This window comes from Sarcophilus harrisii, chromosome 2 (genome assembly GCF_902635505.1).
Source record: "Sarcophilus harrisii chromosome 2, mSarHar1.11, whole genome shotgun sequence".
Classification (NCBI taxonomy): Eukaryota; Metazoa; Chordata; class Mammalia; order Dasyuromorphia; family Dasyuridae; genus Sarcophilus; species Sarcophilus harrisii.
In genome coordinates, this window is record NC_045427.1 from 559,518,415 (window position 1) to 559,531,491 (window position 13,077).

The 13,077-nt window shown below is 46.5% G+C and overlaps 1 protein-coding gene across 5 annotated transcripts in view; it reads left to right on the forward strand.

The window, feature by feature from the left end:
* NEURL1 (neuralized E3 ubiquitin protein ligase 1) overlaps positions 1–13,077 on the forward strand; it is a 96,774-nt gene that overhangs the window by 52,017 nt on the left and 31,680 nt on the right. Inside the window, exon 1 of one of the 5 annotated variants that reach the window (XM_031955785.1) lies at positions 1,936–2,129. The exons of 3 other annotated variants lie outside the window; for them this stretch is intronic. In XM_031955785.1, the coding sequence (XP_031811645.1) occupies positions 2,096–2,129 (34 nt within the window). In that variant the 5' untranslated portion in view covers positions 1,936–2,095. Of the gene's footprint in view, positions 1–1,935; positions 2,130–12,014; positions 12,040–13,077 lie in introns of those variants that run through there. One more of the 5 variants, XM_031955786.1, reaches the window with a different exon arrangement.

A 13,077-nucleotide genomic window follows, 5' to 3' on the forward strand; every position in this document is an offset into this window, starting at 1 on the left:
ATCTCTTGAGAATGTTGACTCAGGTTTTTACCTTAGTGCCATCCTGTCCATCTGAGTGACCTAGACCATCCATCTGAGAATATAATCCTGCCCTTTCCGGTCTTCTGCTCCCAGAGTCAGCTGTTCCCATTTTTCACCCACTCAACCTCTCTCTTAGCCTGAAACCGGAAACATTCTAATGGTCCAGAGCTTATGCTGAGGCTGGGAGGAGGTGGGGGCTAGATGGGGACAGATTAGGTGTATGTGTGGGTAATGACCTTTTGGGTCTCAGAACTCAGAACTGACTGGCCAGGAACCTAACAGTTGTTGCATGACATTGAACCCTCCGGAGGAGGGGGCAGCAGAGGTCACTGCCATATTAGCAAAGAATAGAGAAGGTCAGTGAACTTCCTTTAATGATCCTTGTGTGCAGGTAGGCCATGGCTTCAAGAGGAGGCTCCCTCTCTCCCCCTTTCTTTCAGGATTTCTATTGTCCCTGATGTCTGTCACTCTCTGCCAAGGTATAGGGGGGCTCCACCCTACACAGTTTCCCTGAATCTATTCCTCACATTTAGTAGTCACTTGCTTTGGGATATCCTGAGAGAGAGAGAAGAGAGAGTGGGAAAAAGAAGGGAGAGAGAAAAGAGATAAAGAGGGATGGGGAAGGGAAGGAAAAAGTGTGAGAGACAGAGGGAGGGAGGGAGGAAAGGTAAGAATGGGGCAGAGAGAGAGAGAGGAAGGAGAGAGAGCAAGGGAAGAGAGTGAAGAAAGGGGAAGAAAGAAAAAGGGGGAGAAAGAGGAAGGGAAGAAAAGAGTGGGGGAGGAGAGAGAAAAGGGAGAGAGACAGAAAGAGAAAGGAGAGAGAGAGCAAGGGGAAGAAAGAAAGGGAAAGAGAGTAAAGAGAGAGAAAGGGGAGAGAGAAAAAGAAGAGAAAGAGAAAGAGGAGAGAGAGCAAGGGAGAGAAAAAGGGAGGAGAGAGTGAAGAAAAAGAATGAGAAAAAGGGGAGAGAGAGAAAGGGAAGAGGGGGAGAAGAGAAAAAGGGGGAGCAAGAGAAAGAAAAAAGGGAGAGAAAGAAGAAGGGGGGAGAAAGAGAAAGAGAATAAAGAGAAAAAAGGAGAAAGAAAAAGGGGGAGAGAGAAAGAGAAAGAAGAGAGAAAGCAAGGGAGAGAAAAAGGGAGGAGATAGTGAAGAGAAAGAAATAGAGAAAAGGGGGAGAGAGAAGAAGGGAAGAGTAGGGGAGGAGAGAGAAAGGGGGAACAAGAGAAAGAAAGGGGACAGAGAGTAAGGGGGAGAGATTAAGAGAGGAAAAGGGGAAGAAGAGCAGAGAAAGCAAAGGAGAGAAAAAGGGAGGAGATAGTGAAGAGAAAGAGAGAAAAAGGGGAGAGAGAAGAAGCGAAGAGTGGGGGAGAACAGAGAAAGGGGGGAGAGAAAGAGAGAGCACCAACCTGAGACTCCTGGTGAATACATGCAATGTGATATGTGTGTACGCCTATGGATGCAGTGTATGTGAGACTATGGGTCTCCATGTCCCTAAGATCCTTTCCAACCTGAAGATGCTGTAATTCTGGATGGCTGACAGTCCGTGGGTGACATTTGTGTAATGCATGTGCACACAGAAGCCTGTAACTGGGTTTGAGCTGCATTATTGGGGTGTGTGAGGCTCTGTGAGGGACTGGGAGGGAGCCTTGGTGCGGAGGTGCGCCGGCCCGTCCGGGATGTGACTCCGCGAGGGGGCGAGAGGTGTGTGCGCCCACCGCTCGCTGGGGCTGGTTCCTGCCCGGGGGGCTGCTGCATCCACAGAAGGCCCTGCGCTCCCTGTCTATTTCAGGAAGACTCCAGTCTCCTCCTCCTTATGTAAATAAACATGACAGCTCCTATTGCCTGTACCAGGAGAGGGAGGGAGGAAGGAGGGAGGGTCTGAAAGTGGGTGGAAGCTGCTGGAGACGGTGAGCAGTGCGTTAGCTAGCGGGTGTGTGTGTGTCGGTGAGCAGGCACTAAGCCGTTCAGTGCAAGGGAGATGCCAGCTGCCGGTCACACCTGCCCCTAGGGAGGTCCCCAGCAGCACCCACCCTCTGACCGAGGCCCCGAGGGGGCCGTGCTCACACCCGGCCGGTCATGGGGGGACAGATCACCAGGAACACCCTCTCTGGTAAGGACCAGGCGCCCTTCTGCAGCACGTCCCCACCCCCTCCGGCCCTCGGCCCCCAGCGCAGCCCTGTCCCTTGTAGCAAAGCACCGGCTTCGGAAGGGAGGGTAGCCCAGGGCAGTGTGGTGTGCCCAGGGCTGGCTGGGCTTGTCGTGCCTTTTCTATGGTCCGGAGTTGCTCGGCTCTGTGCTGGGTACCAGCGGCGGAGGGCAGGGGACCGGCGGCAGGGCCCGGGGTGAAAAGCTTTTGGGAAGAACCCTGACTGATCCAGGGGTAATGTGAAGGCAGAGAGGGAGAGTGAGGGAGGAAGGCCGGGCTCCCCTGGCAGCCACCAGCCCAGAGCCAGGCAGACAGATGGCCCCGCAAATCTCCTTATCATCTTACCTCCCCCATGTTGTCTCTGTGCCCTCCCAGGGCGGTGAGAGTTCCTGGGCATTTTATACCCATGATAACAGAACCAAAGGATCTTAGGACAAATGGGTGTCTGGCCTTGTGCTGCACTGCTTGGACATGAAGGAGCACCCGTATTGATTTGTGTGTGGCTATGGAGGCAGGTTTGAGGGTGTTTGCCTCAAGATGTGCACTGGCAGCGGGGCTTGGTATGTGCCCATGTTGTGTGGGCGTGCTGGTATATGCGCCCATGTTCACATGCATGTGTGTCCGCAGTTCTACGTAAGGGGAAGGGTCCGAGGCTCACTCTCAGGGGGAGCGCACCGGACAGGGAAACAAACCAAACTTCAGGGCCCTGTTTCTAAAAACACACACAGACGGAAGGACAGCTAGCTTGTGCCATTACTGCCCGGGCTTGGCAGTTCCTGGCTCTCCAGTCTGACCCACCCAGCCCCTGAATCCTGGCTTTGCTTTTTCTGCTTGGATCCTCCCCAAGTTGGGAAGAATTTCTAATGTGGTTTATGGCTCTGGGAGTCTTCTGGACAAGTTGACTCTGCCATCCCTGAGAGCAAGGAGAGACCTGTTTGGCCACTCTGGGCACTTTCAGGCTCAGCTGGGTTGGACCAGGATGTGCCAGGATGTCCTGGGCTTCCACAGTGCTTCCTGTAAGTCACTTGCTGTTTTGGTGGCAACATGGCTGGTGGTGTATCATCTGTGGGAAGGATACCCCCCCCCCAGCCCTATGTTTTGTCATCAATGCTGAGTTTATAAGCTTAGTTTTTTCCTAACCCTAAGGGGCTTAAGCCAGCCTTCCCTGTCCCGTATTTTGAACCAGATTTTGGGTAATTGGATGGCTATTTAATTCTAACTCTCCTGGGCCAGATGGGATCAATGGCCTTGGACAGAGAGAGGTAGGGATCAAATCAATGGGAAATCCAGAGTAGGTGTGGAGGGGTGGGGGTGGGGGAATAAGCTTCTCAAGCTTCCACCAGTTCCCTAGAAAAGGCACAAGAACAGGGGTCAGATGGGGTGAGGGGTAAAGTGACATGACCAATCACCGTTGGTTCTTTCTAGAGTGGACATTCTTTCCCTCCAGCCCTGTTCTCTATCTAAAAGTCTTAAGCCCACAGAGTTTTAATTTCTAACAAGAAAAGGAAAAGCTGGTTGGAGAGGGGAGCCAGGGAGGAGAAGAGAAAAACACAGATGATTGGCTCTCTTAAAAGGCAATGAATTTAATCTTGAGGGTTGGAAAGGAGAAAGTGACAGATGGGTGGCCCTGGCAGACTCAGAATCCAGGAGCTAGTCAGGGGGACAGTGCCAGAAGCCTCTGCCCAGACCCCTTCTGGCCTGGCCCGGTTTGGAATTGGCTCTTGGCCCGTAGAGTGGGGGCTCCCAGAGTCGGAAGAACAAGATAAACAAGATGTAATGCAGGTAGGTCTCCTCTCTGAAGCCTCTGGTCCCAAAAGACCCACAGAGGGACAGGGGCTATAGGGTCACTGGCTGGCTTGAAGGCCCATTATGGATTGAGACTTCAGACAAACCCCATAGATCAGTTTCTGGCCCCAGCAAAGATGGGAAGAGAAGTAATTGGAGCCTTAGTGCAGGCCCGCTGTGGCATGACCATAAGGGCCTCTGCTGTGGAAGGGCTTTGCTGAAGTGGACTTCTGAGGACTGGAGGCCTTCTGAGGGATAGAGAAAGGGCGGGCTTCCCAGAGTCAGCTTTTGGGGGGGGGGGCAGGAAAAGCGGGAGCTGGGGGAATCAGACTGAGAGGCTCAGGAGGGAGAATTTTTTTCAGATACCTTCTCATCCTGGATACAAGAAGCATATTTAGGGGCTGCCACTAGCTTGGGGATTTCAGCCTCCTGGGGTAGAGGCTATCAGGTGCCCTTTTGTCCTCCATTGAGCCTCTTCTGCCTTTGCCTGGTCCCTCATCCCCTCCAACATCTTTCCCTCCTTCCACTTTAGCTCAGTTTTCCTTACCAAATGAAATATTTGTAAAGTGATTGGCACAGCCTGACACATAGTGGATGCTTAATAAATCCTTGTTTCCTTCCTCTTCCTCAGTCTCTCGCTACCAAGTCTCTGGGTCCCCTTGGTTTTTCCTTCAGTTCTAGGCCCATTTTCCTTAGAAATAGTTCTTGGTTGGTTAGCCAGGCTTTGGGGCTGGTCTGTAATATTGACCCAAAGGAATTATAGAGGAAAGAAGAGGGAGAAAAGTGAAGAGAAAAGGAAAGAAGGGAGGGGAGGGACGGAGAAGGTAAGAAGAGAGATAAAGATAGAAAGCGTGGGGATTGAAGGATGGCAGAGAGGAAGGGCAGGTGTAAGGAGGAGGAGGGGAAAGGGAGAAGGGAGGAGAGCTCTCAGCTTGTTGCTGACCCCCAGGAGCCCATATTAGACACACAGAGCAAGTAGAGGGGGCAGGGAGGGCCAGGGGGCTAGGAACCGGGGAAGGGACTTTGATTTATTCTTCTCCTCCCAATGCCTTTGCTTCCTTTCTCACTGTGGATTTGGAGTAATAAAATGACTAAATTTTGGATGCCTTTAAGGCTTGCTCACTGAAGACATTTTCTTAATTGTAGTTTCATAATGGGACTTGGGGTTTGAGGATTGAGGGTTTTGTTGAATTTGAATCTTGTTTTTTATTTTTTGTGGCTCTTGAGGGTGAAACTAACTGGTTAGAAAGAGGGAGTTGGTAAGGCCTCCTGTTTATGTGTATATGTGTGTGTTTATGTGTGTGATGGTTCTCTGTGTCTATCTGTCAGGGTCTCTCTGTGTGCCTGTTGATGCGTGTGTGTGTGTACGTGTGTATTATGGGCACAAATGGACAAAGTTGAACCAGACAGAGAGGGAACACAGGCTGGAATCCCATCCACGTGACACTATCGACAGTTCCTTGCTAGACCTCTGCAGAATGGGGTGTTTGGAGGAGGGACGGAGACAGGGCTTTTCTCCACCAGCCCCAGCTCTCCTCCCATGACTCCTCATAGTAAACCCTGAATCTGGGCTAGAATCTCCTCACCCAGACTGTGATATCATAGAGCCAAGCCAGATCCATATGCTCATTTGCACATCCACGCACACAGGCCTGGGCCTGTGATTGTGAGAGGAGCACACATGTTGCATATGATATGGGATTTCCCCAGCTGGGAAAGGCAACTGGTTGGACATCAAAAGGCTCTGGAGTCAGGGTCTGGTCAGTCACTTGTTTCCCGGCAACCCATAACAGTCTCTGGGAGGCTGCCCTGTTCCTCCATCTTCAGGCCCTCCTTCCCAAGAGGCCCAGAGGCACCCCCCCCTTCCACCTGCAAGCGTTAATGTCTGTGTGCATGGGGGTTGTATGTGTGTCTGTCTGTATTTGTGTGTGTGTGTGTGTGAAGGTTCAGAGAGGGCCTTTTGCCCACACTGGCTTTGTGTCTGGAAAGAGGGAACTGATTAGCTGGAAAATCTATTTGAAGGTCTCTTATTAGCCCACTCAGTGCTTGCCCTCTGCGGGGAGGGATGAAATGCTGAGTCTTTGGGAGGAGGCAGGGGCAGGACTTCCAGGACCTTCATAAATATTTCTTGAATTGAACAAACTGGAACAAGCATTGGGTTTGGAGACAAAGACCTGCCATTTACGTTCTGTGTGACCTTTGAGCAAATCATATAACCATTTTGGTCCTCATCTTCCTCATCCATAAAATGAGGAGGTTGGGTGAGATGGTCTCCAAGGTTTCCAAATCTCTTTATTTCCCTGATATCTAGTGCTAAGTGCCAGTTGAGTAGAACTGATAATATTCAATTAGATTAGTATTTAAGGTCTTCCAGGCGCCTCTGCCACTCTTCCTTTCTAGTTTTATTACTTTTATTATTTTATTTCTCTTTTCCCCAAATTTGTTGTTCAGTTGTGTCTGACTATCCCCACTGGGGGGATATTTTTACAGCTGAGGAAACTGAGGCAAATAGGGTGAAGGGATTTGCCCAGGGTCACACAGCTACTAAGTGTCTGAGGCCGTATCTGAACTTGGAGTATGAGGCTTCCTGCTTCCAGGCCAGGCGCTCTGTGCACCACGGCACCACGTAGCTGCCCACTTTCTTCTGTAACTCTTACAGTTATCATGTAACCCTGCAAATTACACTGTGCCAATCTATCTGTGTTAGTGTTTTAGCCCAGTATTAAACTGTATAGTCCTTGAGGGCAGGGATTATGCTTATATAAACTCCATCAGTGTCTAACACATAGTGCTCTGTATACAACGGGTACTTAATAAGTGATTGTTGATCTGAGCAGCAGCTCAAAGAAGGGCCAATCATCAAGGACTAGAAAGGTGCAGGAAGACTTGTGAGAGTAGTTTTAATGTGACCAATATGGAAATGTTGGATATAATTACCCAAGTTTAATTTATATCTGATTGCTTGCTATCTCAAGGAGGGGTAAGGGAGGAGGGGTAAGGGAGAGAGGAATAGAATTTGGAGGTCAAAATTTTAAATAAAAATGTTTTTTTTTTTTTAAAAGAAAAGAAAGAAAATAGTTTTGGTGCCAGAGTGCTTGTGTTTGAGTTCCTGCTCTGCTACTTTCTTTTCATGTAACTTAGGGTGCATTTCCCCTGTTCCGGACCTTACTAAAATTAGGTAACTGAGCTGAGATGACTTCTAGCTAGGAGAATGCAAAGTTCTGATTTTATAAAAATGGGAGATCTTGAATGAGACCTGGAAAAGTAGATTTAGATCTATGGAGGGCATTCAAGATGTGAACAAAGGCATAAAGCTGGTAATGCATAAATTAATAAGTCAACTAGTATTTAAGTGCCTACTTTGTAGCAAGTATTGTGCTAGGTGCTGGACACAAAGAGACAAAAATTAAATAGTCTTTGGATGCCAGGAATTACAAAGTACTCACTTGGTCTAATGCTCTACTAAATGTGTTACTTTCATCCCTTCATCCTTCCCTATGTATCTTCATCTGGATACTACTCAGATTAATTTTTTTAACTAGGTAAAAAAGGTCATTCTTTGCCTCATTCTTCCCTAGACTTAATCAATGAATGGGTGGCTGCCTCAGACAAACTGGGACCTGGGAAAGACCTTAATTTGAAAAGGCCAAGGTCTCCCACTGCATCCAGGACCATCTCCAGTCATTCTGATCGATACCTGACCTCTGGACCCAGATGGTTCCGGAGGAGAAAGTGAGACTGGTAACCTTGCACAGTACTCCCTCATTTCAATCCAGTTCACTTGCAAATCATGGGATCACCCTCCTGATGTAGTCATGGTGCAGAGAACAAAGGGCAACGAACAACCACTCTCACTCTGGAGGTCCCTCCATTTAATATTCAGCGTTGGGAGTATATCCAGTCAGAATGTTGTACGGTGGTCATGGTAACATAAGCAGGCTTTTAAAAACAGTGTTATCTTGGACCCCCTTTGGAGCTTGTCTCCCCATCTGTTAAATGAAGAGACTGCTTGGGGTGATCTTTAGGATCCCAACCAGTTCTACTAGTCTGTGTTTTGTGATTCTCAACAACTCCCTTCATCTCCATTGTGAGGAACGATAAGAATAGATCACCTCTTCTGCCTCCCTACCCCAGAGGTTCATGTTGACACATGAAACCTAAGACAGAGATAGACACACACAGACAGGCAGGCACGGACAGCATGAGGTGGGATGTCACATGCAGAGACACACTTACTTCATGGAGAGAAACCTCACACTAGCACTTAGGAAAACAGAGCTTTGGAATCTCCCTTTGGGAAAATCTGGGAGGAGACTGCAAGATAGCCAGCAGCTCTTCCCACGTAATAGCCCATGGGGGGAACGGTGAGAGGGGGATGTGTAATTTTCAGCTCATGGATAAGCAGAGATTCTCTGTTCTGTCCTAGCCAACCTTTTTCTGGGCAGTCCAGTCTGATAGGATCACAGGTTCAGGATTGGAGGAGCCCCTCAAAGTCATCAAGTCCAATGACCTCCTTTTATGGGTAAGGACACTGAGCCCAGAGTGACTTTTTCAGTCACACGGGGAGTTTGTGGCAGAGTCCATTCCCCACAACACTCACCTGACTTTCACTTCACAATGTGATCCTGTCTTGAGCATGCTGCTCATCTATATTGGGTATAAACTTGTCCTCCAGGAAGAGAAACAATTTCAGCTCTACTAGACATTCTATAAATTTAATAAAAAGGGGAGAGAGGGAAAGGTCTTAAGTTCAGAGATCTCCTCAGAGACTTACTATCTGTGTGGCTCTGGGCAACTCACTTAACTTTTCTCAGCCTCAGTTTCCTTATCTGTAAAATGTATGTATGATAATAAATATAATCCTCCCAGCGTTGTTGTGAGAAACAAATGAAATAAAGGGTTTTTACTTGTTATTGTAAGTTGAGATTTAATTGAAGGAAGGTGATACTCAGGATATATAGATATTATGGGGATGGGACCCAGGGTTGGTAATTAGGAGCAACTGTATCCTACAGCACCAGTCTAATCTCTAAGGCACTAAGGCACTTAGTTGGTGATCACTTAGGGAGGAAATCCATTACTGCAACCCCAACTTTCAAAATGTCAGCGCCTTGGGGAAAAGCTCTGCCCACTGTCTGCAGGTTTAGCCCTGACCACAGGACAGAGCTCTTTGTCTGTCTCTTTCTCTCTCTCTCTGTCACACATGCACAAAGGTATGTATATGTACACATGCAGTATATGTCATATGTATGTATACACATATGCATATATGTATGATATCTATCTATATATGTATATATACTAACATATATTTGGGACTGAGCTTGAACCTGTGGTTTTATAGGGCATTCCTAGTGAGGAATGCAGACCAGCTCCTTCCCCAAAACTATTCTTAGAGAGTTATCTGTGGATAAGTGACTGGATAGGTTAAGGGAGGACTGGAACCCAGATTTTCCTGGGGGTCCAGGTCAGTTCTCTACTTTTTATAACACAGTATTGTTGTTCAGGCATTTTTCAGTCTTGTCCAACTCTTCATGACCCTACTTGGAGTTTTCTTGGCCTTGGAGTGGTTCACCATTTCCTTCTCCAGTTCATTTTATAGATAGGGAAACTGAGGCAAACAGGATTAAGTGATTTGTCCAGCATCAATCAGCTAGTAAGTATCTGAGGCCAGATTTCAACTCATGAAGATGAGTCTTTCTAACTCTAGACCTGGCACTCTATCCACTGTAATACTTACTTGCCCATAACACTGTCTTATAAATATTCATAGATATGTATACATGAATAAATGAATGAATGAATGGAATGCATGAATAAATGGCAGAAACCTAGTTCATCAGTCCTTCCAAAATGAAATCAGTTGTCAGAAGTCTTCTTTGATCTCCTGATTGTTCTCTCTAGGAGGCTAGATGTGCAAACAAATGTGCTACTCCACAGAACCCGAGCAAATGTGCTACAAGAGCATGCTCTCCCAACCTCAGCTGAGCATTTTTGACTGTGCTGTAAGACTTGTACGCATCTTTTAGGGACTATTATTATCAAAACTTATTCTATTTTTCAAATCCCTGACCCTGTTAACCCCTGTACCCAATAAAGGGTATTTATTGAAAAGACTGAAGCTGTCTAAAGTGAGTTCCTTCCAGTTCACCCAATATACACTTTCAGATTAAGCCTCAATTCTCATCCTGTTAGTCACTAGTGGTTCCCAAGAGCCCATAAAATATAGTCCAAATTCCTTGATCACAAGTTAGCCTCAAATTACCTTTATAAATGTATGTCCTCTTCAAGTCCTTCTTCCCTGAATTTTTTCCCTTGATTTTCCATCTCTTATAACTTTGGTCATGTCAGTCCCCTGTCTGAAATGATCTGTCCCCACCTTTTTCCTCCCTATCCATCTATGAAAAATCCTCCCATTTAATAGCTTAGGAAACTGAGGTTCATGAACATTAAGTGACTGATCCATGATTATATAGCCAGTTACAAAATCAGGATTTGAACTTGGGACCTCATATTCTAAATCCAGGACTCTTTCCAATAACACTTATTGGTAGTGTCACTTTGGAATCAGAAGTTCTGGGTTCAAATCTTGGTGTCACTTGGAAAAATCCCTTCATTTTCCTGGCTTTTATCTGTAAGATAAGGGGGTGGAATTCCATGGCCTTTGAGGCTACCTCCAGCTATAAATCTGTGATTCAGTGACTATAAGTTTTGCAACAACCCTGTGACTAGGTAGTGTAATATTATGATACACACACACACACATATATGGAGAGAGAGAGAGAGAGAGAGAGAAAGAGAGACACAGAGAGAGAGAGAGACACACACACACACACACAGACACAGACACAGAGAGAGAGAAACAGAGAGAGACAAAGACAGAGACAGAGACACAGAGAGAGAGAAACAGAGACAGACAGACAGACAGACAGACAGAGAGAAGGCAAGGCAATTGAGGTTAAGTGGCTTATGCAGGGTTAGTTAGTAAGTATTAAATGTTCGAGACCACATTTAAACTCAGGTTCTCCGGACTCGGATGTTCTATCCATTGCACTATCTATCTGCCGCTAGGGTCATGATTATAAAAGCTGGAACCCTCACTCTAGTTTTCTGGTTCAAAAAGCAGCAGTCATGCAATGGAATGACTGGTCTAGAAATCCAGAGAACTGGACCCAAGTTCTTCTGGTGACACTTAACTATCTGTGTCATTTGTGTCCTGAGTTTCTGCTTCCTCATCTGTATAAGGAGAAAATCATTCCTTCCTTTTCTCATAAGTTTGTTACAAGAAAAGTAGTCTGTACACCTCAAAATAGATAGAAATGTTAAATACAAGCTATTCAATTCAAATACCAGCTAACTTGGCAGTGTCAGGAACACCTGGATTCAAATCCTGGCCTCAGATTTTTAAAAGCTGTGTGGTCTTAGGCAAACGACTTAGCCTGACTCAGTTTCCTCAACTGTAAAATGGAAGTAATGATGGCACGTACTTCTTAGGGTTGTCTGAGGAATATTTGTAAAGCACTTAGCACAATGCCTGGAATGAAGTAGTCAGGGAGATATGGTTCAAATTCTTTTTCTGAAACAAAACTGTTTTGTGACCAAGAGCATGTCATTTCATTTTTCATTGTCCCCAGGACCTCAGTAAATTGAGAAGGGGCTGATCAGAATTAAACCAAGGAAGTTTCTCATCAGAAATTCCCTATAGTGATGAAATCACAGACCAGATTACCAAAAAAATAAAAAAACAGAAACAAATTCATTTTCTTTCCTTAATTTTCCCCCTTTGTTCTTTTCCCCATCACATTCTGCTTTGTATTAAGGTGATTCTGTGCCTATCTCTGTCTGATTCCCTTATTAGAATGTAAGCTCCCTGAGGACAGCTTCTTTCTTGTAAATGCACAGCAGGATGAAAGAAGTATTGGATTGAAGAGTCAGAAGGCTTGAGTTTATCTCCCGATCATAAGTCCTGGGTGAGCCCAAGTGAGATACTTCCACTTCTGGAACCCCCAATTTTCTCATCTATTACATGGAAGTCATTGGAAGAGAGCATCATCGAGGACCCTTCTAGCTCTGAATGCCATGATCCTAGGTGGGCAAGAAACATAGATGGAGTAACTTAGGACAGAAGCACACATGATAAGAAGTAATGTTTGTCCAGTGTTAAATTCTCTGCAAAGGGCAGTCATACCTCCTTTGTGCACCAGCCCTCTGAAGAAGGCAGGGTAGGTGGGGGGGCGGGGAGTTGGGGAGAAGTTCAGAGAGAGTTTCCATTGTGTCAGCAGAAGTCTCTCCTGCTTCTCCTATGGGTGACTCCATTCTCCCCCCCTCTTGCCCCCACCCCCAGCTGCCTCTGGAAGCTACTGGAGGCTTGTAAAGCTGTCAGTATTAGTGAGTGAGGGAAGGGTGGTCCTTTCCCTGTGGGGCAAAGCAGTCGAGTTAGTTACCCAGGGAGCAGGAGGTGGGAAAATGGATGCGAATGCATGTGTGTGTGTGTGTGTGTGTGTGTGTGTGTGTGTGTGTTTGCGTGTATTGTTGGGGGAAGAAGGGGAAATAAGGTACAATGGGACCCTCCAGGGCTTCTAAGATCAGATTTAGAGCTGGAAGCAATCTTAGAAGCCAGACAGAAGGTTATAACAAACACTGCATTCCCATGGTCAGGGTCCTTGCTCTACTTATAAAATTCTCCCAATCTGGCTCAGGAAGATTTTTTTTTCTAATATTATCGATTCCCAACCCAGAGGGTCTTCTCCTTAGATCCACATCTTGCTCTTCCTTAGCTCCCCACAGCTCTTCCAAGTTCTCAGTGAAAACCCTGCCCATCTCATGAAGCTTTCCCTCACCATCCAGCCCAAATTCCTCTTTCCTATAATATTCTAGTTTAGCATTTTTCTCTCACTGTCTTGTGTTGGTTGAGAGCATCAGCATGGCTGTTGAAAAAATATTGGATTTGGAGTGAGACGAGCTGGGTTCGAATCTCAGCCCTGCCAATTATGATCTTTGTGACTCTTTTCTTACTCAGCCTCAGTTTCTTCATGTGTTAAAATAAGGATGATATTGAAGGACCTTCCCAGCTCTAAATCTGTCATTGCCATGTGAGAGTCCTATCAACTGCACGTGACTGGGGGCT